Source organism: Ips typographus, linkage group LG6 (assembly GCF_016097725.1).
Source record: "Ips typographus isolate SLU linkage group LG6, UJ_Ityp_2.0, whole genome shotgun sequence".
NCBI lineage: Eukaryota > Metazoa > Arthropoda > Insecta > Coleoptera > Curculionidae > Ips > Ips typographus.
In genome coordinates this window covers 2,335,785-2,354,834 of record NC_138427.1, presented here as the reverse complement: position 1 = coordinate 2,354,834, position 19,050 = coordinate 2,335,785, and the positions used below count along the sequence as shown (strand labels likewise).

The window sequence follows — 19,050 nt, the reverse complement described above, 5'->3', positions numbered from 1 at the left end:
AAGCGCCGAGCTTTAGCATTAAACGCCAAGTGGTTTATGAAATACCGGCATTATGAATTTTTAACTATTATTGCATTCCGGTTTTTGATTTGAAACTGAATCGTGGAATTAACTCTTTACGCGAATATTGTTGCAGCCCGTTTTACATGCAACAACTATGTGAGTATTACATTAGTTAATTTAGCATAACGCTGAAACTCGATTACTGATGTTGACTCCTTAATGATTGCTTTTAAGGGTCCTTCATACTATTGAATAGAAAATCAAGCGTAACGTTGCAAGTTTTTAATTGGATTCCGTTCTATTGTGATGCATTTGCGAGGGTGTTCAATAGTATAATAGTTTTGAAGTAGTTTGGAAGTGTGTAAAAATGGAAGTTTTTGGTAGTAAGTGCAAAATTTACTTTCAATGTCCCGAAGAGGAAGTTGTTTTACGAGCAAGGTATGTTATATTACAGATCAATCACACTTTAAAAAAATCTCCCCTTTAACCTCATCCGGACGGGTAAAAATCCTTTTGTGTTAAGTCAACACCATTTTTCAACTGGGGTGAGGCGCTACAAAGATAAATTCATAACGCGCGCTTACCATTTCATATGTCTGTTTCACAATCGAGATCTCCCCATGAAAATTGTTTGTAAATGTAATTGTGGCTGCTCATGATTATGTGGCATTTACCGCGTCAGTGAGTTTAATATTAATCGATTACCCACTCATAAAAGGGGTAGTGAGATATTATTCCAATTTGTCGTTATGACTGATACATATTAAATTTTTGGGGTGGCAAATTTGTTACATTATAAGCAAGTGATGAGAATCGGTGGATATGTTTTCCATAGAGATTTTATTGCAATGTAAATAAATTATTATTTAAAAAATGTACGAAAATTAAAAGTGCTACAAAGTGGTTATAATATGAGAGAAAATTGTAAAATCCAATACTGAGAGTATTTAGGAACACTCATAAGAGAAAGACTTTGAAAATATAGTTTTGTCATCATTTGTGAAGCAGTAAGTAAATATATTCTAAACTAGTAACTCTAAATGAATCTACTTTAAAACAATATAAGTATTTAAGTACTTTATGTATGTTATTATTGTAATTTCTCAAACTAGACGCATAACTCGAAAACTCTGGGAGAACACTGCCCATAAATAAAAGCGGACGAAAAATCAAATAAAGTGAAATAGGGCGCTTAAAAACGTAATTACACATCAAACAGAAAGAGGAAAAATGCGGTTAGGAATTCATATTGTTTTCATAGCGTAACAAGCGTATCTGCGGATATAATGTCATATATCAAGAGAAAGATAGCAGAGGGTGACGGCGACCGTATTGCCTTTCCCTTTGCTACCCTCAATGCGTACATGATTAACTATGTTAATAGCGATTGTCGTTTTGAGCGGGGAGTTTTAGTATCATATCAGGGATGAAACTAACCCAAAAGTTTAAAATATTTTAAAACTTATTCTAATTGATCAGTTGCAAATTAGGGTGTAGTGTCTAAATTTTTTATTTTGTTTTATAGTTTTGATGATTTTTGCCAGAATAAATGCAACATCAGATTGTTCAAAAACTCTTATTGAAAAGGTTAAACCAAATCAAGCGTCGCGCAAATCGGTCCTCGAATTTATATCGTCGGACGGCTGCCAAGATGAGGGGTTCTTTAATATAATCCCGCTTTGTTGTACTTTTAACTTCTCTTTGACTGTACATCAGTTTTATTTTTAATTTCGGCTTAAAAGTGAACGATTTGCCGCTTTATAAAACCTTGATTCTGTCATATTAAAGCTAATAAAATCAACAGCTTTTGTTAGAAAAAAAATGAAAAATTGTTTTACTCCTCTCACCTAACAATTAAATAAAATTTATTAAATTGCTCAGTATGGTTGGTAAAACAAAAAAGTTTATTCTATGGTATGGAAATTTTGCTTTTTAATATATCCCTGAAGATGCTCTAACGAGCGAAACCTTTAGCCAGGAACATCCAATTATTAATTTAAAAGTTCTAAAAATTAGGTTTTTTATTATTATTGAATAAATTGGTTTATACAAATTTTCTTGCTTTTCTCTTTATTCCAATGGTTTAATGTGATATTTCACTTTTGTTCTATAATCGATATCAATTTTGGTATATAAAATAAAACTACAATTAATTAACATCCAGATATGTTTACTTCATTGATTACAAGTACGTTATTATCACCCAAAAAATAATAAAACTATATACTACATTCTAGCCTATTGCACTGATGTCGACATAAATACCTGGTTTTATACATTTTTCAATAAAAAATTATAACTGCATAAAGTTATAAGCAAAACATGTTATCGTACTTTTAATGGTTAGCAGGTTTTACAGGAATTAATACTTTTAATAGGAAGTCAGTGTAATAAAACATTTTTTCTAATTATGGCATATAAAGTGACACTTTTCAAAACTGATTAGAGTGACAAAACGTTTTACTTTATGTAACTAGTTACATAAAGTATCACTTTATGTAACTAGTTATGAAATGTTCATTTCATCACTCCCTGTTTTTATGCATTTCCCTAGAAACATATGGGCGACATCCATCATAACATGTCGTTGTCACAGTTTATACAAGGTGCTATGAAAGTGAATATTTGTGTTAAATCACTTTAAAAGATGGTTTTTACCGTTTTTTGGTCAAAATTAGAAAAAATTATGTATGCAACACGTTTCGAAAATGTCTTATTGTGTAACTCATTCAAATTGTAGGACCTCGCTGCGCTCGCCCTACAAACATTCATTCGTTACACAAAATCGATCTTTTCGTAACTGGTTACATAAATAGCTATTGATTATTTACATTGATAATAAAAAATTGGTATAAATGGAATGCGATTAATTTTTGTGCATACAAATAGGATTTAATTATTGACAGAATCGTTTATTCCAAAATATTAAAATTCACATTTTCAAACATTCCTGAAGTTCATGTTAAAAAAAAAATGACTGGGATTAATAAAACTTTACACATTTTCTGGAAATTAATAGGAACTAACAGAAACTCAACAGGTCGGTAAAATATTAATTTAAGTTTCCGTTTCCGAGCTGTTCGTATCCTGGATATCCGGTTGGGATTCATCCAGCAGCATTTGCTGTTGTTTCAGGACCGCGAGTCTTTGATGTGTTAACTCGAGGTGATGTTTTCTCCATTTAATTCGTCTGTTCTGAAACCACACCTTAACCTGAAATAATTAAATTATTCAGTGCTTTTGTAATTAATTTTGACCTGAAAGTTTTAGAAATCAGTTAGTTTTACCTGTGCTTCTGTTAATTGTAAGGTATGAGCCAAGTAAAGCCTTTCAGGCCCTACCATGTATTGTTGTCGTTCAAATTCGGCCTCGAGACGTTCAAGTTGTTCTGGAGTGAATATGGTTCTCACTCTTTTGCTTTTACATGATTTTTTTGATTGGAGAATACTGGACGATATGTGTTTTCCATTACGAGCTGAAATAAAACAATACACCATAACTAGTTGTTTGTCAAATTAGCTAAACTGACTTTTTCTGTAAAATGTCAACATTTGCACCAAAACGTGGTGGTGTTTGGGTATGGGATGAAAATAGTCATGATGTGGCATATCAATCGTAAGATTTCCACTTATTGAACCAGTCTAGTTTAACCTACCTTAAATTTGTTTAAATTAGTGAGTTTTACAACTTTTCAGGAAAGATGTGGTGCAAAAAATGTCTTCAAAAATCAGTGCCGTTTCAACTGGGCACACATCAGTAGCAGCGAAAAAAAGCTTAGATCCATCAACTTTCAACACAATGGACATCTACACTCAGGTATTCAAACAAAAATAAAATATAGGTAACATGTTGGTATACTTACTACAACATTCCAGGCAAAGTTCAAGAAACTCTATCAACGAAAAGTAAAAAATTCGGACGAAGCAGTGGCAACAATCCAGGATATTAAGGACGTAGCAATTTTCACAACAAAACGCGAGAACCTCTTTCCAGAATTTATCACTTATTTCCATACCGTATCCGTAGATAAGTTTCTAAGATCCATGCTAGTGTATTTCCAATATTATCTCCAGGTAATATCAGCCTTGTTTAAAGCCATTTAAAGTGATTTAATACGATCTAATAAAACACGATGTTATCCTGCTAAAAGGTCTGGAATAAAATGCAATTAAGAAGAATTGAAGCCACTCGCAAGCTGAGGCAACCAATCGTTACCGTATTAGAGAACGAAGTACGGGATAATTTAGCGGATTTAAGAAGTATGGTAGCTAGAGATTATGCCGCCATTTTAATGGGGATCGGAGACGCGAAGAAATTTCATCACATGAACAACAAGAATAACGATTCTTTGTCCGAGAGAGATCGAAGGGTTTTTGAAACCCTAATTTCGATGACTGTCAAAGTAGTTTGGGTGGGTTTATTCAGGAAGAATTATGCTCTAATCGGTATCTTCACTTTTACCTATACAAATAAATCACACTATTAAAATTACTGGTTTAGATAGAGAAGTAAACAGACTCATGCGAACTGAAAATTACAGCCCAACTGAACACGTTACAGCAAAAAGTACCGTTGAATCCATCACAGAGGAAAAGAGAATTCTTTTGGGAAAAGCGTACAAAAGCGAAAAAAAGCTTCTGCACCGATCTCCAGCAATTCAAGAGATTACTTTTGATGATCATGATCACAGACTACTTTCCATTGGAGTTAACGATATACCCTTGTAATGTCATTATAGTGTGAGAGTTAACAAAGTGTAGGAAACAAATTTTAGAGCTGATGAAAGAGTTAGATTTTTGGAAATAGCCTATGCAGCACCAGAAGAATTGTTGGAAACTTCTGGTGTATCTTTGGGCGTTTTGGGAGTCCGTCGAAAGTATCTAGATCCATTGTTAAAGCCTAAGGATATCTCCACTACCGGCAAGAGAACTAGTGTTCTGAAAGTTGGAATGTTTAACTTACCACCCAAATCTTACAATAGGTTGGTGGATTATTCTATACAAATTTAAATAACTCTTTGTATTGATCAACAGATTGATCCATTACATTTTTTCAGAGATCCTATTCATACCAAAACACTTTCAAGTAAACCGTGCCAATATCAAGAAACACAAACACGCAAAAAGGAAAGAGAAGCTCAATGTAAAATGTGGAGAAACTATTTGGAACTAAGTGGATTGCATCCTAGTGAACTACCTGACAGTGAATCCATTCAAACAAGAACGTCTGCAGCACATTCTTCTGTCTTGTCACAAACTTAATGAAGAAATAAAACGTTACTTACAATTTTGTTTTGTTGACTGCATCCCGTGTGACGCCACCTGGAAATGTCCTGAAGGACCTAAAGGCCTGGACACGGGCAGTTGTATCCTTCCGCAGTTTCCCACCAATGGCCTTTCCGCATTTCCTGGATGAACTGTTAAGTTCATGACGCTGAGATCACTGGTCGGACTACCACCTAGAAATATCCACCTGACAAAATCAATAATTTTTCCACTGGAATAGACATACAAATATTGACATTTTCGTTGCTGTTTAAGCCTAAAATGGCCGCTATCGTAAAGGATTTGCTGGTGGCCGAAGAGTTACTCCTGCACCTGGACTCTTCCTCAGGAGTAGAATCTTCGCACAAACTTGGTATGGTATTGTCGTTGTCGTCATTTTGCTCTTCGAGCTGGTGGTAACCAGTCAAAAACCTGCTCAACGTGTTGGTATAGTTGTTGTAATGGTGGAGCATATCATACATTTGTGATGTTTAGCTCGATTTCGTCATCAGTTGAGTGATCACATTTTGATGTTTACTGTAACAATAATTATAACCTAAATTAAGTGTATGTTTTCAAAGTATCCAAAAGATTGATATTTGGTAAATCAGGAAGCTTTTTTGATTTGCCTTTTTCAAGAAGTAGATAAATGGTATATTAGCTGCATAAATTCAAATATTGGTCAGGTCAGAATATTCACATGGTGGATTAAATCTATGCAGGAAAATTGTTTGACTTTAGGTCAAAGGGTCAAAGGGTATTCAATGGATAGAATGAAGAGAGTCATATAACAAAACCCCCGAAATCACTTGAGTTATCTCCTTTTTTATGTTTTGGAGGCATTCAATTTCAACTCAAAACGACCTCATAATAATTGTTAAGGATCTTTTACACGTTTTTCCCTTTCTCACTTTTTCCTCTCTTCTTTTTATTTGTTTCTCTTCCATTTCCACCACAAAGATCCTCAAATTTTTAACCTCCATAGCAAAACACGTATTTATTACGAAATTTTAAGATTCTATTGAAGTTAATTGGAAAAACTATTATAAAATGAAAATCACAGTACTTACTTATTCTAAGGATTGTCCAATATTTTTGGATAAATGTAAATTACTTGATTGGAAAATTAATTTATAAGTATTTATTCAGAGCTTAAAATCTTTGTTTCACTGTGTATTTGTATGGTTGGTCTGTTATGAAAAATGAGAACTTACATTAACAAGCAACATATGACAGCACTTATTACTATTTTTCTGGTGTTTTTGTTAAACCTATCATAGACAGACTTATTGAAGGTAATGAAACATTATACAAACCTTCCTTGAAACAATATCCATAAAAAAACACAAATTGAAACACTTTCCGGTTGTCAAGCCCGCGTCGCCAAACTAATTACGCTGAAGACGAGCCACACATAACAAAACTACCACCTAGAGGACACTAGTACAAGAGTGTATCTACACGAAGTGAATTAGCACAAATGAAGCCACAGAACTTTTCAGAATTACTCTGTTATCTTGCCTAATAATATTGCTGACAGAAGGTACTCTTGTTTTGGGTGATCATCATTGTTACCCCTCCAACCGCAATCGGGGGGTTGGATGATAGGAAGACACACCCCCTGAGCAGATTATCCAGGGAGCATCCTTTGTTATCCCTCGGGTCGGTCGGGATGAAACGTCTATATTATTCTCTCTGTTTCCGTCTAACGGTGCTTCGGGTTAAATGAGGTTGAATAAACTAATTATGGCGCTTAGGGCTTTGTTAAATAGACTTGGCTATAATTAGGGAAATTTCATTAAAATATCAACGTCGATGGATAGTAATTTAATTTTCCTTTATTAGTTAACTAAGATTTGCTTTGATCTGAATTTGCAAAACTCTCGTTGAAATTAAAACATATTGTGTGTTTGAAATTACACGATTCTTTGTTTATTTTTATTTAGGTATTATAGTTATAACATTTTTTTAGGAAATGTATTTTCTCTCCAAAACTCCACTTACACAACATAGCTCGCCAGACCCAGGTCACCAAGAGTCTTTCTGGTAAAAAAAACTGTGTGTGAGCATACTTTTTGTTAGTGACTTACTCTGGATGCAAATAGTTAATAGTCTGATTATTATTTAGTACTATTTCAGCAACAAAATTAGAAGAACTCATATGCTTATTGGTTTATAGTTGATTTCGTGCAGTTTGTTCACCCGTAGAATTTTCTTAATTTTGAATGGAGGAAACAGTTGATAATGTAAAGTTGGGACCAATTACTGTAAGTCTCAAAATACTGAAAAGTACGTATAAACGATGTTTAGCCATATGATATTTTTTCCTATTTTTCTACAAATTAATACATTTCAATAGTCAGTGGGGACATTTATAGTATAATGTATCAAAAATAGTATAAAAGCAGTCTAAACCGTAGATAATATAGCGTTTTTTCCACTATTAACAAAATTTAGGATAACAACGACATGAAGAGACAACCTAATATTTTTTTGATTGAAACAGCAACTTAACTAATAGCAAATTCAACTGAAAACAAAACAATAAATCAATATGGTTTTGTTCCTTCCTCAATCAGAGGTTTTTCATATTTGCAACGTTTTCTTTCTTCCTCAAAGTCCAAAATAATAGTTATTAGTTTGTGTAACAATTAGCAGCTGGAAATAAATTTATAATAAAAACTAGGACAGAAAAAGAAATGCGAAAAATTCAGCTAGCTTTGTTTGCCGTCGGTCAAAATGAAGAAGTCCGGTCGGGATTCATTAATTATCGTATAGTAAGTAAAACAAATTGAATAGAAAAGTTTTAGTTTTGGAAAGAGACGTAAATATGTCTAAATGCCCGAACAACAGTTTGACAGTCAGTACATTTTTTTCTTTTTTTGTTTTGGACATCAATATTGTTAAAATGAGATTTAACCTAAGATTTTTTTCTATTACCTATTTTTTTATTAAATTGTATTTTAAATAAAGTAAATGGTATTCTGGGAATTAGCTCTAAATATTGATACTCGCCGACTTTTCACTAAGAGCGTTAAAAAATAAGATGAGTGTCGTACTGTAACAAATTATGTAATTTATATAATTAAGGCGACTATAATATAAATAGAATATCACTTTTATTTAATAAAATAAATAAACGTAACTCCATTAGTTGAAATTTAAAAAAAAAAAACAATAATTTCGTACTGAAGTGACAAGGATTTTAATAAACTTACCATAAAAACACTTTTGCAAATTTTAGATTTGTATATAACCTGGACAACCCTTAAGCAAACAAAATAAACAATTTTTGCAGTTTTCCAATAAAAACTGCATTCTACCTCAATAAAACGAACATGAAGGAAGCAAATTTCATTAAACCCAACCTACCTGCCTATAAAGCAAATTTTAATTTCATATTCAAAAAGTTTCATAATAGACGTTAAGTGAACCGTACAGCGGTTACGGATTCCCTTTTAACATTATTACCCAGGAATTCGGTGGCGTATTATCTAGCCACACAGTTTTGGGGGGACGATTTCCGCCAACGTGGCTCCGCCCCTTACGCATCTTTATATTAAGGGCGCAAGCGTACGACACTGGGATGCAGGTACGCCTATGCCGTCATATTTCATATTTCAACCCCCGTAACCGCGGGACTGCACCTTCATTATGTTTTTATTGCGAGAAAAGTTAATTTCGCTTGGGTGAACTGAACCTCCACCCTCCATAGGTTTAGGTACAAAGTAATTTTTTTTGTTTTTACAAAGGAATTATTAAAGTTTAAATTATAATTTGAGGCTGGAGGTTGGAAAAGAGTAGCTTGACTTTGAGGTAACTTTCTACTTTAGTTAACCATCACTTAAACAAAAAGTGATCAAAAGAAGTTTGATGTTGTAGAAGGTTCTCAAATTTTTACTCAATAATTTACACTACTCAATTTTGGTGTCATTATAACTATGATGACCTTCTGGTCATTGGTGCTTGTTCATAAAGTTGCACCAGATACAAAAACTATTGCTCTGTAAAGTAAGGTTTTTCCTATTTTGTTAAAACAGCATCATTAAATCATAGATCTAAAGCTTTAATGCATTCTTACTGAAAGAAAACAAAGCTCCATTTAGCCTGTATAATAAAATAACAAAGTTGACCAGGAGCTTTGTTGCTGGCAAACTGATAGCCAGTTAACAAGCTTAATCTGCTCACTCACCAGGTGATTCAAAAGTCCACCCTAATTGGATAAAAGGACTACAGACAAGGCAGGTAAATATTGTCAACTAATGTTCAATTGGATTAACTTTGCACATTTAACCCCTTATAATGTAATAACGAGGGTTGTTAGCTTCAGACTTGATAGGTTGTTTTTTTCACAAAAAAAAAAACAAGTTAATTATAATATGCTGTCAGTTTAGAAAAAACTCAATTAACAGCGTTAATTAAAACGACAACTGAATCACACATTTACTGAATGTTTTTCCTGTAAACTGCAAGGTTAGAGTGCAATAAACAACTAATAATATCACAATAAATCGTTTGGCATGTCCATCGTTGACGCAAATAGCGTATTTAGCAATAGAAACACAATTTTTCTCTTAGAGAGTTCTTGCCCGTCTCAACGGGGGCTAAACACCACAATTTCTCATTTAATCGTGTCATTTACAGGCCCCGTTAACACCATAGACTCGTTTTGCTTTTAGTTATATTTCTTATAATGTTCGATAAATCAACTGCGCAGGAAAATTAAAGTTGAGGTAGTGAATGGCTATATAAAGCCCTTCAATTATTTTCGACGTGTAACAGTGCTAAAGTGTGGCCCTTTCCGGATAGTTTACTGGGTTAGTTAACTGTTGTGTGTTTTTTTTTTGTAAATCAGTGTTTTTTATCAGTTTGAGAATATTTAAATAATTGTTTGTTCATTAAATTTTTGTTACAAACTGAGAGTGAACAACTATTTCTTCATTTGTTTTGTTAGTATTGATCTGATAATTAGTTTTTCCAAATTAGTCCAAATCGGTTAATATGAAACTACGCGCCACGTCAATCTTAGTGATTTTTTGGGTCATTTTCAAAACCGAATTGAATCTAGTTTGGATTATCATTGAGCTTGATTTATTGGCTTTTTGCTGACGTGAAAATCTTTTACTTTAATGCACTATAACTGTACTATACAGGGTGATAAAGCAGCGCATGCAACAAAGTGAAATTTTAAAGTAGTCCTCAAATTAAGTAATATTTTATTTTAACATAATAATATAGAAGTATTGCTTAAGTCAATTTCCCGGAACGTTTTTGGCTGTTTCCCAACAATTAACGTCCTGTGTTTCAAGAAATATCGAATTATCCAAAAAATACGACATAGCAGCTTCAAATTAAGTTATGGTACCAGCTTTTTATTTCATTTTTTTCAAGTGTAGATTCAATATAATTTGATATAATTTGAAAGCAACCCCATGATTGATATGTTCATACAGGCTGTGTAAAGACTATGTGCTAAAAAACTTCAGCAGAATTAGATTTATCATTCAAATGCCCTTGTATGTTCAACATTATCTGTGACATAATCTGACTACTTTTCAGAACCAAGCCCCGTGTTTGATAATTCCTTACAGGGTGGTCAGAGACACTGAGTAAAAGTTGTTTGTACAGGTTGTTTTCCCACTTCAACTGTCCCTACACACCCTGTATGACTCTATCGGTCAAGGAAGTACGCACAGATAACTGACTTAGAATGACAGATCAAAGCTACAGCCTGAATTTGTAATTCAGTTTTTCGGAAAAATCAATATTTCTTGAGAGACAGGACGGCCAAAAACGTCCTGAGATATGAACCTAAACAACACTTTCCTATGTTAAAATAAAACAAAAAAAATATTGGTTAATTGAGGACTACTGGTAATTTTAACTATTTTGCACGTGGTTTTTTCTACCCTGTATAATGCAGTTACAGTACATTAAAGTAAAAGTTTTTCACGTCAGCAAAAAATCAATAAATTAAACCCAATGACAGTTCAAACCGCATTCAAATCTGTTAATTAGTTTCAATATGAACAGGTTTTTAAAATTAAGGTTTTGTACTTTTTTTTCAATATTTTGTCTTTTTGATACTCTTAAATACGTAATTAAGACATAAAGTGTTGCTCCTGCGCAGAGCCGGGTAGTAACTAGCTACTTAGTTAAACTACTAACTTAGCTTTAATTGGGTAGTTTGTAGTTGTATTCTAATTACTGTTTTAAATAAATACCTGTAGGTGTAGCTTTCTGTATTTTGGAATTGGTATTCATAAAGCTACATTTGAAATAATTTAAGTTACTGAAGTAGCTTGAATACAGAACAGTAGCTTAAATATTCAAGTAGCTTTAGCTACATAGTTTATTAAAGTTTTTTTCATAATTTCGAGTAGTACGTATAGAACTATTTTAAAAGATACAATTCACACAACTATTAAGTTGATTAAAAATTTGGTTATACATACAGGGTGACCCAGTGGTTGGTAAAATCCGAAAATAGTCATAATTTGTACAACAAAACTTAAAAAGTACCTAGATGCTTCAGTTATTTTGTAGCTAAACCACTTTTTTTTTAGAAAGTAACTATCCGGATTGTAGCTTGAGGAACAGAATATCAATGTAGCTTGTAGCTGTAGCTGGCTACTTTATTTTAGTGGCTTTTCTCTTCTATACTAAAAACTTTTAACACTTTTAGAAAGCACGAAAAAAACTTTCATCAATAAAACTTCTTAAACTTAAATATAAAATAGCAAATTGTTTTAACAGTGACAAATATTAAGAAGTTTATAAAAACTTGTTTAAAGGTGTATCAGTATCTCAAAAACTTAAAAGGTGCTTGATAGTTTTGAAGAGGTACAAGATAGCAAAATCTTTAGTTATAAACGTTTTTAAATTGTCACCTTCATTGAAATGCTTTGGCCGAATTTAATAAACAAAAAGAGCGTTGCAATGCCGTTTATTTTAATTCAGGACCAAAGGTCGAGTTTAAGTAAAAAAATGTTCTTTGCAGAACACCAATCATGTCTCACAAACTGTATATTATTTATAATAATTTTCGTATAAAATAATAGTCGAATTCACAGAATTCGAATAAATCATTTCATGGACACAGCTGTCTGAAAATTTGTCTAACTCTATCTGTTCTGTGAGCAGTTGCTCTATATTATCAAAAAGAAATATTCAATAATTATCTAATTTCTGGATACAACTTTTAGATTTGCTCTCCTACTGGAGGAAGTTTCACTATCATTATTATGTTTAGTAAAGAAGTAAAATAACCAACTCGTCTAGCTGCTATTAAGTAAAACGTCCGTCAATAAAGAGTGAACGTAATTTACATGTCAAACCCCCACTCGACAATGGCGGACATCCGATAAGATAAAATCCAGCTTTTTAATATGTTTCTTGAAGTGGCAGCATCGGCAAAGGACCCCTGCCGAAATAAATTTTATATATCTCGTGACTTTTAGCTTCACGCAATTACTTATTATTAGAATGAGAGCACAGGGGGGCGCTTTCGCTTGTAGAACTAAGTGGCATTCACCCCCGCATTCCACGCAGCGGAACACGAGAGTGTTTCATTGTTGTGAATCGTAGGGGTGCGGGGCTCCCGGCCAATAAAGTAGGGCCATTTATCACTGTTAATAATTCGCTGTTCTGCTTTGATTTCTAACGTTTTACCGCTTGTTATTACGTTATGTTATGGGGTTAGTCGCATTCCGACGTTTTGCTTGTTCGCAACCACCGAATTATTGTTCTTGTTTCACCGATTTGCTATTGTTTCCTTCATATATGTCTTACAAGAACGAATACAAATGGAATTTCGTTTTCAGTTCTGTGATATGCAAATATAATCTTTAACCAATCCTACTTAATTGTATTATTTAAAATGTAATGGTTTTATTGTTTAGATATGTCCACTCTGGCAGTAACATTTATAGTACTTTATTCAATGGCAATAATTGTCGTTCTAGAATCAAGCGGAATGTTTCTTCCCAAAAGGGTGAGTAACAAAACTTCAACCATATAATACATGAAACAAAATAATTTCTATTTCAGATGTCTCCATATATTAATACTAGAGAGAAAGTCTTGATGGAAACCGAACCAAAAAAAACGTCCCTTCTGCAATGCATTCACTGGTAAGCTAAGGCAACCATTTGAACTTGAACAAAATATCAGATTTTTCTTAGGGTGTGGTAGAAAACGATCAAATTTGCCAGCTTTATCGCCCGACGGCCAAGAAGTAGAGAACGCAATCGACGGTTTATTGGAACTAAGCGAGGAGCCCTCTATAGAGGACCTTTCCAGACAAATTATGTCCGAGGCTAAACTTTGGGAGGCAATACAAGAAGCCAAGATGGAACTCGACAAACAAAAGCATCTACCGCGATTAGAACAACCGAAATTCCATAATGATGAAGGGACGCTTGCACATCCTGTCCGAAATTCGGTCGCCAGTTGCGACATGCCACCTTGTTATTCTACTTTATAAAGTTCCAAAAAATTACATTTTTGCAGTACCAGTCAAGCTTATTTGTAGTGATGTTTGAGCAATTTTAACAATGTTGTCCGCTTTACAAAAAATCCTGTTATGAGATACGCTAAATTATTCTAATTTATGTGTTTCAAATATTCAAATAAAATATAGTATAAGTAACATTTTTATCTACTATCTACTTAGTTGTCCAAATTAAAACGTTAGGACACAAAAATGAGGATGCACGCTGACATCTATGTAAACAGTTTTGTAAAGCACAGAGTAAAACCTGTAAGGCTTCATATAATCGATTTTAATGGAAGTTAAGGGAGTAACAGATAGATGGAACCTTCTGTTCATGTATTCAATCTAATAAATACATTTTTTATTGTGTAAATTAATAGTAACTAATCAGGCATATAAAATCACTTTAATTTGCACTTGGGAGCATATTGTTAAAAACAAGCAATAGCCCAGTAGCAAGTGAAAGTTTATATTAATTTGTCTCTACCCTACAAAAATACTATGACTACTCTTAATTTTTTTTTTTTGAAACTCCAAACTACAACTAACCGTTATTTCAATCAAACATCTATGGAATAAACTATAGTAGAATCAGTTAAACCGCATCAACGTAAACTTTAAAAACGAGAGTACCCATGTTGGAAGCCAAATAGAATGTATCCCACGTATTTGGTCCCTGTTGCACTCGAGATTTCCGAACACGTAAACATGCAAATTAATTTTAGAAGTAATTTAACTTTTTGAGTTGCTCTTTGAAAAGTGAATCTTTGATGTCCACATATTGACTCTGCGGTCGTAAATATTGAATGCGAAAGGGTGTTGCGGTGATCATTCCGGTCGGTTTTTGAATTTAAATTATTTATTGCTGAAAGTAAAGAAAGTCCAGTTTTTGCAGAGTAAATGAATTGCGTGTCATAAACCAATAAATTATGTTCAAAAATATTTATAAACAACTATAATAAGTTAAATCAAAGTTACTAAGTGTTTCTGTTATTACCACCTACTAGTGTTTATATTCAAACAAAATCCTGTATACGTAATCGCTTACGTAGGCAACGTTAGCTTTTTGGATCAAGAGCTAAACACATCATCGTAAAAATACTTCCTATAATTAGAATATGATATCTAAAAAATTAAAGTAACTTAAAATAACGTTTTTTCTGACGGAATGCTCTATACTGTCAAGTCATTAATATTCAAAGAAATCCGTTCTTATAAAGCGGAGACGAGTGATATCTTAAGGATACTTTATTCGTCTCTTGTAAAAGTATTACGAAAATGGGTAAAGAGTTGTTAGTAACAGTGATAATACTAGGTAAGTACTAACTATGTAAATGTGATTATTAAATTCGGTTGTTTCTTGAAGTCCTATGTTCATATTTAGCAATTTCCAAAAAAAAACGCAGGGAAAAATCGTCAGTTTGTTTCATTTCAGACAAAACTTTTCAAATACTGTTAAATACCACATGTAAATTATCAAAAACTACAAGACTATTTTGTTTAATAAAATGTGGTAAAATATATTGTTCTTTATATAAATGTAACATAAAACAAGCTACTAAACACTTATTATTTAGTGGGAGAAATTTTAAAAACTGTAAAAACCTTAAAACTTATTCTAAACTAATACATAAATTTATAGTTTTAGGTGTGGTTTGGGGCGAAGCAGAAACTTGCAATTCATGCGGATCGGAATGTCAATCAGCTTGTGGAACGAGACACTTTCGTACATGTTGCTTCAATTATTTGAAGAAAAGAAGCAATCCAGAGCCTCCACCCTCGCCGCTAGACCCAAGTCTAAAGCTGGAATTATGGCTGGCTAAATCCAAATATCCATATTTTCAATCCAGATCCGCTTTTCTAAATGAACCCAACGATTTTCTAGACTTCATGGAAAATCAAAACGACCTTAACAATGTCCGAGACACTACCGTGTAGCGTGTGTATGTCAATCAAAATGATTTGAGTATCTACAAAAAATGTAATTTCATAATAAAGTCGCCAAAGTGTTAATTTCAAGTTTTGCATTTTTTTATTTAACAACCTTTTTAGAAACTGTGTTAATATACGTCACATGATATGATCACTGAACGGGAAGCCAAACCAGGATTAACATGGTAAATAAAATTTTTAAAAAGGGCAGAGGATTAGTGCAAAGCCACATAAGCTGTTATCAGAGTTTATTATGGTAAAACCAATGTTTTTCCATACGAAATCAATATTAAATATAATTTACGACCGAGCTTGCTGATGGGTTAATAAGAAATTTTATCAGATTTGCAAAGCTCAGGTGTATAAAAGAAGAAGTTGATTATTGTAGCTTTTTAGTAGTTTCTGAGATATCAAAGCTCATCTCTTCTTAAATGATGAAATCCACATGTCTTGTTATAGTGTTTATTGGACTACTTATATCTGGTAAATATTTTGTATGTCATATAATCATTTAAATTTGAATTCATCAACTTTCTAGAATTGAATAATTTAAAAATTCTTAAACTGTAATAATTTTAGAATCACTGGCAATTCCGCTACAACAAAAACAAAGAAAAAAATCATGCAACTCGTGCGGCAATGAATGTTATCCTGCCTGCGGCACTAAACACTTTCGAAGTTGTTGTTTTAATTATTTGCGTAAAAGAAGTATGGAACCTGAATTGGTACCGCCCGAGCTTGACGAACCGCAAGAAGACTTATCTAGCGACTGTGACAGCACCGAAAATTTTGGAAAAAACTTGTATGACTCGAATGGATCAAATGCTATGGATTTATTAAGTCGATTGTTGCAAAAAAAGCTAAGCAAAGACGATTATGATAAAGGAGAAGAACTACACTGGCAATGGAAGTAATCACATATTGAATTAACTAAGTAATGTTGTGTTTTTGTTAACTTTAGGAAATAGGCAAAACTGAATGAAACTACAAAAAATGTTTTATTGCAATGTGAATATTAAAGTATATTCAAAAACAGAAAACGAACTTACACAATACATTTTTATTTTACAATAATAAGTAATTAATAAAACTCTTTGGCAAGAAACCCAGAAATGCATATCATGAGATAAAGAAGAATAAAATGAGGTTATTCTGGTTTAAATGCAAGAATATCTATAAAATTGATTAGGTGAACTGAAGTTATAAACTTAAAAGTTAACCAGTGAACATATATTTTTTTTAATCTAAAATAGTATCTTATACTATAATCACTGACTGAAGATGATTTTAAATGTGAGATCATTTTCATTACAATAACCACACTCAAGAAAATCTCAACTTAACCTCTATGGCAAGCAGAATTGATAAATACCCACTCACAAAACCTACTATTTAAACCACTTAGTTAAAGACTAAACTGAGAATGAGTGGACATTTCTCCAGTTAAAGTATCAGTTAAGTAAGTGATTTTAAGGGAACGAGCGCAGTATTGTTTTTCTGCTGGGATGTTAACAGTCCAAGCCATAACCCTCACTCCTTTTTTGCGCCAATCTAGTATCAGTTCACTAAAAGTAAAAACTGTTGCAATTTCTTTCATTTTTCTTAAAGCAAACTTACGGGCTTAAACAATCTTTGTGTAGCAAAATAATGGAAATTCCAATAAAGTAATAAGTGAACCGGGGTAAAGCCCAAGTGTGCAAAATGTCACAAAAAGTCAAAGCATACTGTTTCCATAATTGTGCAGACCTATTAGGTCCTTTGCCTTCTGGATATTTAAAATATTCACTAGAAAACATATGGGGTCTGTATGCTACAGAACATACTATTTTTGGATCCATTCTCCTCAGCTGAAAGTGAGTAGCTAATAAAAGTTATGTAAATAAACTAAAAAAACACTTACCATATAAATTATGTTTGGGAAAAATGAGCTGACTATAGCATTTGAGTAAAGACTGGGAAATCTGATGTATAAGTCTATAATCACAGGAATCATCTAAGAATAAATGTTACACTTAGTTAATCATCTTTAAAGGGAGAAAAAAAGTTTTTATTTATTTAAAAACTCTTGCATAACCACTCAATATGACATTTTTGTATAAACTATACCAAAGCACTGTTTAAAAGCAAAGCTTGTACACCAGTAAAAAATTTCATGCATTACCCAGATTAAGATCAATTAAAAAATTTTAAACTAAGCAAACATGAAGAACAGGTACAAAAATTTAAAAAACACCCACATGCATATTGCAATTACCTTTGAATTGTTATCCTTGATGTCAATGATCATTTTTTGCCCATTAGCCAGTAGTTTAGTAACTGTTTGCTCAAGTGTGGGAATGTTAGTAATACCAAACCTTTCCCTGAGAAAAATCACCCTTTTGAAATTACATTTCAGTGCTTTTTGTCAAAAAATCTTGTATCCTCTACCCTAGTTAATTTTTACTCTCAATTCTGATTCTTACCTCAGTGGATGCTTAACAGATATATCAATCTCTTTTAGGGCTTCATAAGTAGTTTTGTTAACTACTAAGTTAGAGTCAGCCATTCTGTCCAGGGTGGAATCATGAAAAACAACTGGCACTCCATCACTTGTTAAAGTGACATCAAACTCAATAAAATTGCATCCACCTGTATTGCACTGCAATTGAGAGATAACATGACTCACTATCACCTGATGTTTCCTAATTATTCCTTTTTGAGGTGTGACTTACCAAATCAAATGCCGCCAAACTATTTTCCGGGGCATCTAATCCTGCCCCGCGATGAGCTATAGTTTTTACAGTATAGCCATCCACACTTTCATCGGATAGTAAATCTTTACCAACAATAGACTCTACTGCTTCTTGTGGAGGTTGTGGAACTTTCAAGCCGTAAATGCCAAACACAATAAGGCAGGTGAGCAAAATGCCTAATGGTATGAAATTCGTGAAAATCTCAGCAATAAAGTGAAAAATCCCGTAAAAAATGAAAACCACAGTAAGAGCACTGGGAATTAGTTTTAAAATCGGTTTAACCATTTTTGTACACCTTTTATAAATTTCTACTACTGAATGTATGTAAGGTTCATAAATTAGTGGAATACATACAGGGATAATTAAAAAAAATTGATATAAAACTTTAAAATTCTATCACTAAAGTAAACAATAGATCTAACCTCAAATAAATGTGAATTTGACGTTGATATGATGAGGCGCTTTCATTTATAATCGACCCATCTATGATTTAAAGATCATATGATCTTATAATTTCAAAAACACACGAAGCTCACGTGACCTTTGGATTAAAAAAAACAAAGAACGGTTTGGTTTTTTTTTTTTTAAATAATCTTTTCGCAATTTAACGGTAACCACAAATTAT

General features: G+C 32.8%; 6 protein-coding genes across 8 annotated transcripts; 4 read left to right on the top strand and 2 right to left on the bottom strand.

The window, feature by feature from the left end:
* Positions 1-245: 245 nt before the first annotated feature.
* Positions 246-5,289, top strand: LOC145730694 (protein phosphatase 1 regulatory subunit 36-like). Of its 3 annotated transcripts, none has more exons than XM_081982041.1 (7): positions 246-441; positions 3,699-3,819; positions 3,879-4,076; positions 4,154-4,448; positions 4,504-4,726; positions 4,778-4,984; positions 5,060-5,289. In XM_081982041.1, the coding sequence occupies exons 1-7, from the start codon at positions 371-373 to the stop codon at positions 5,262-5,264; spliced, it is 1,320 nt and encodes a 439-aa protein (XP_081838167.1). In that variant the 5' UTR covers positions 246-370; the 3' UTR covers positions 5,265-5,289. The 3 variants fall into 3 exon arrangements, with proteins under 3 accessions (XP_081838167.1, XP_081838166.1, XP_081838168.1); XM_081982040.1 differs by lacking the exon at positions 246-441 and adding an exon at positions 3,497-3,618; XM_081982042.1 differs by lacking the exon at positions 246-441 and adding an exon at positions 3,559-3,618 and having other exon boundaries at positions 3,679-3,819.
* LOC145730696 (uncharacterized) lies at positions 2,901-6,779 on the bottom strand. The gene is made up of 5 exons (XM_081982043.1): positions 6,584-6,779; positions 5,515-5,804; positions 5,288-5,461; positions 3,291-3,478; positions 2,901-3,216 (listed from the first exon to the last, which is right to left on the bottom strand). The coding sequence occupies exons 2-5, from the start codon at positions 5,747-5,749 to the stop codon at positions 3,061-3,063; spliced, it is 753 nt and encodes a 250-aa protein (XP_081838169.1). The 5' UTR covers positions 5,750-5,804; positions 6,584-6,779; the 3' UTR covers positions 2,901-3,060.
* A 3,051-nt stretch (positions 6,780-9,830) lies between these two features.
* CCAP (Crustacean cardioactive peptide) lies at positions 9,831-14,733 on the top strand. Its single transcript, XM_081981529.1, is given in 5 exon segments — positions 9,831-10,084; positions 13,169-13,260; positions 13,317-13,367; positions 13,369-13,399; positions 13,451-14,733. Coding segments are annotated over 4 exon segments (474 nt in total). The 5' UTR covers positions 9,831-10,084; positions 13,169-13,170; the 3' UTR covers positions 13,753-14,733.
* Positions 14,734-14,877: 144 nt separating this feature from the next.
* LOC145730354 (U-scoloptoxin(20)-Cw1a-like) lies at positions 14,878-15,780 on the top strand. Its single transcript, XM_081981531.1, has 2 exons — positions 14,878-15,076; positions 15,404-15,780. Exons 1-2 carry the CDS (start codon positions 15,040-15,042, stop codon positions 15,697-15,699), a joined length of 333 nt encoding a protein of 110 aa, XP_081837657.1. The 5' UTR covers positions 14,878-15,039; the 3' UTR covers positions 15,700-15,780.
* Positions 15,781-16,025: 245 nt separating this feature from the next.
* Positions 16,026-16,932, top strand: LOC145730353 (uncharacterized). Its single transcript, XM_081981530.1, has 2 exons — positions 16,026-16,176; positions 16,273-16,932. Exons 1-2 carry the CDS (start codon positions 16,125-16,127, stop codon positions 16,605-16,607), a joined length of 387 nt encoding a protein of 128 aa, XP_081837656.1. The 5' UTR covers positions 16,026-16,124; the 3' UTR covers positions 16,608-16,932.
* LOC145730351 (glycerophosphodiester phosphodiesterase 1) lies at positions 16,686-18,854 on the bottom strand. The gene is made up of 6 exons (XM_081981528.1): positions 18,405-18,854; positions 18,156-18,331; positions 17,948-18,053; positions 17,594-17,686; positions 17,311-17,540; positions 16,686-17,258 (listed from the first exon to the last, which is right to left on the bottom strand). The coding sequence occupies exons 1-6, from the start codon at positions 18,708-18,710 to the stop codon at positions 17,099-17,101; spliced, it is 1,071 nt and encodes a 356-aa protein (XP_081837654.1). The 5' UTR covers positions 18,711-18,854; the 3' UTR covers positions 16,686-17,098.
* Between the last annotated feature and the right edge of the window lie 196 nt (positions 18,855-19,050).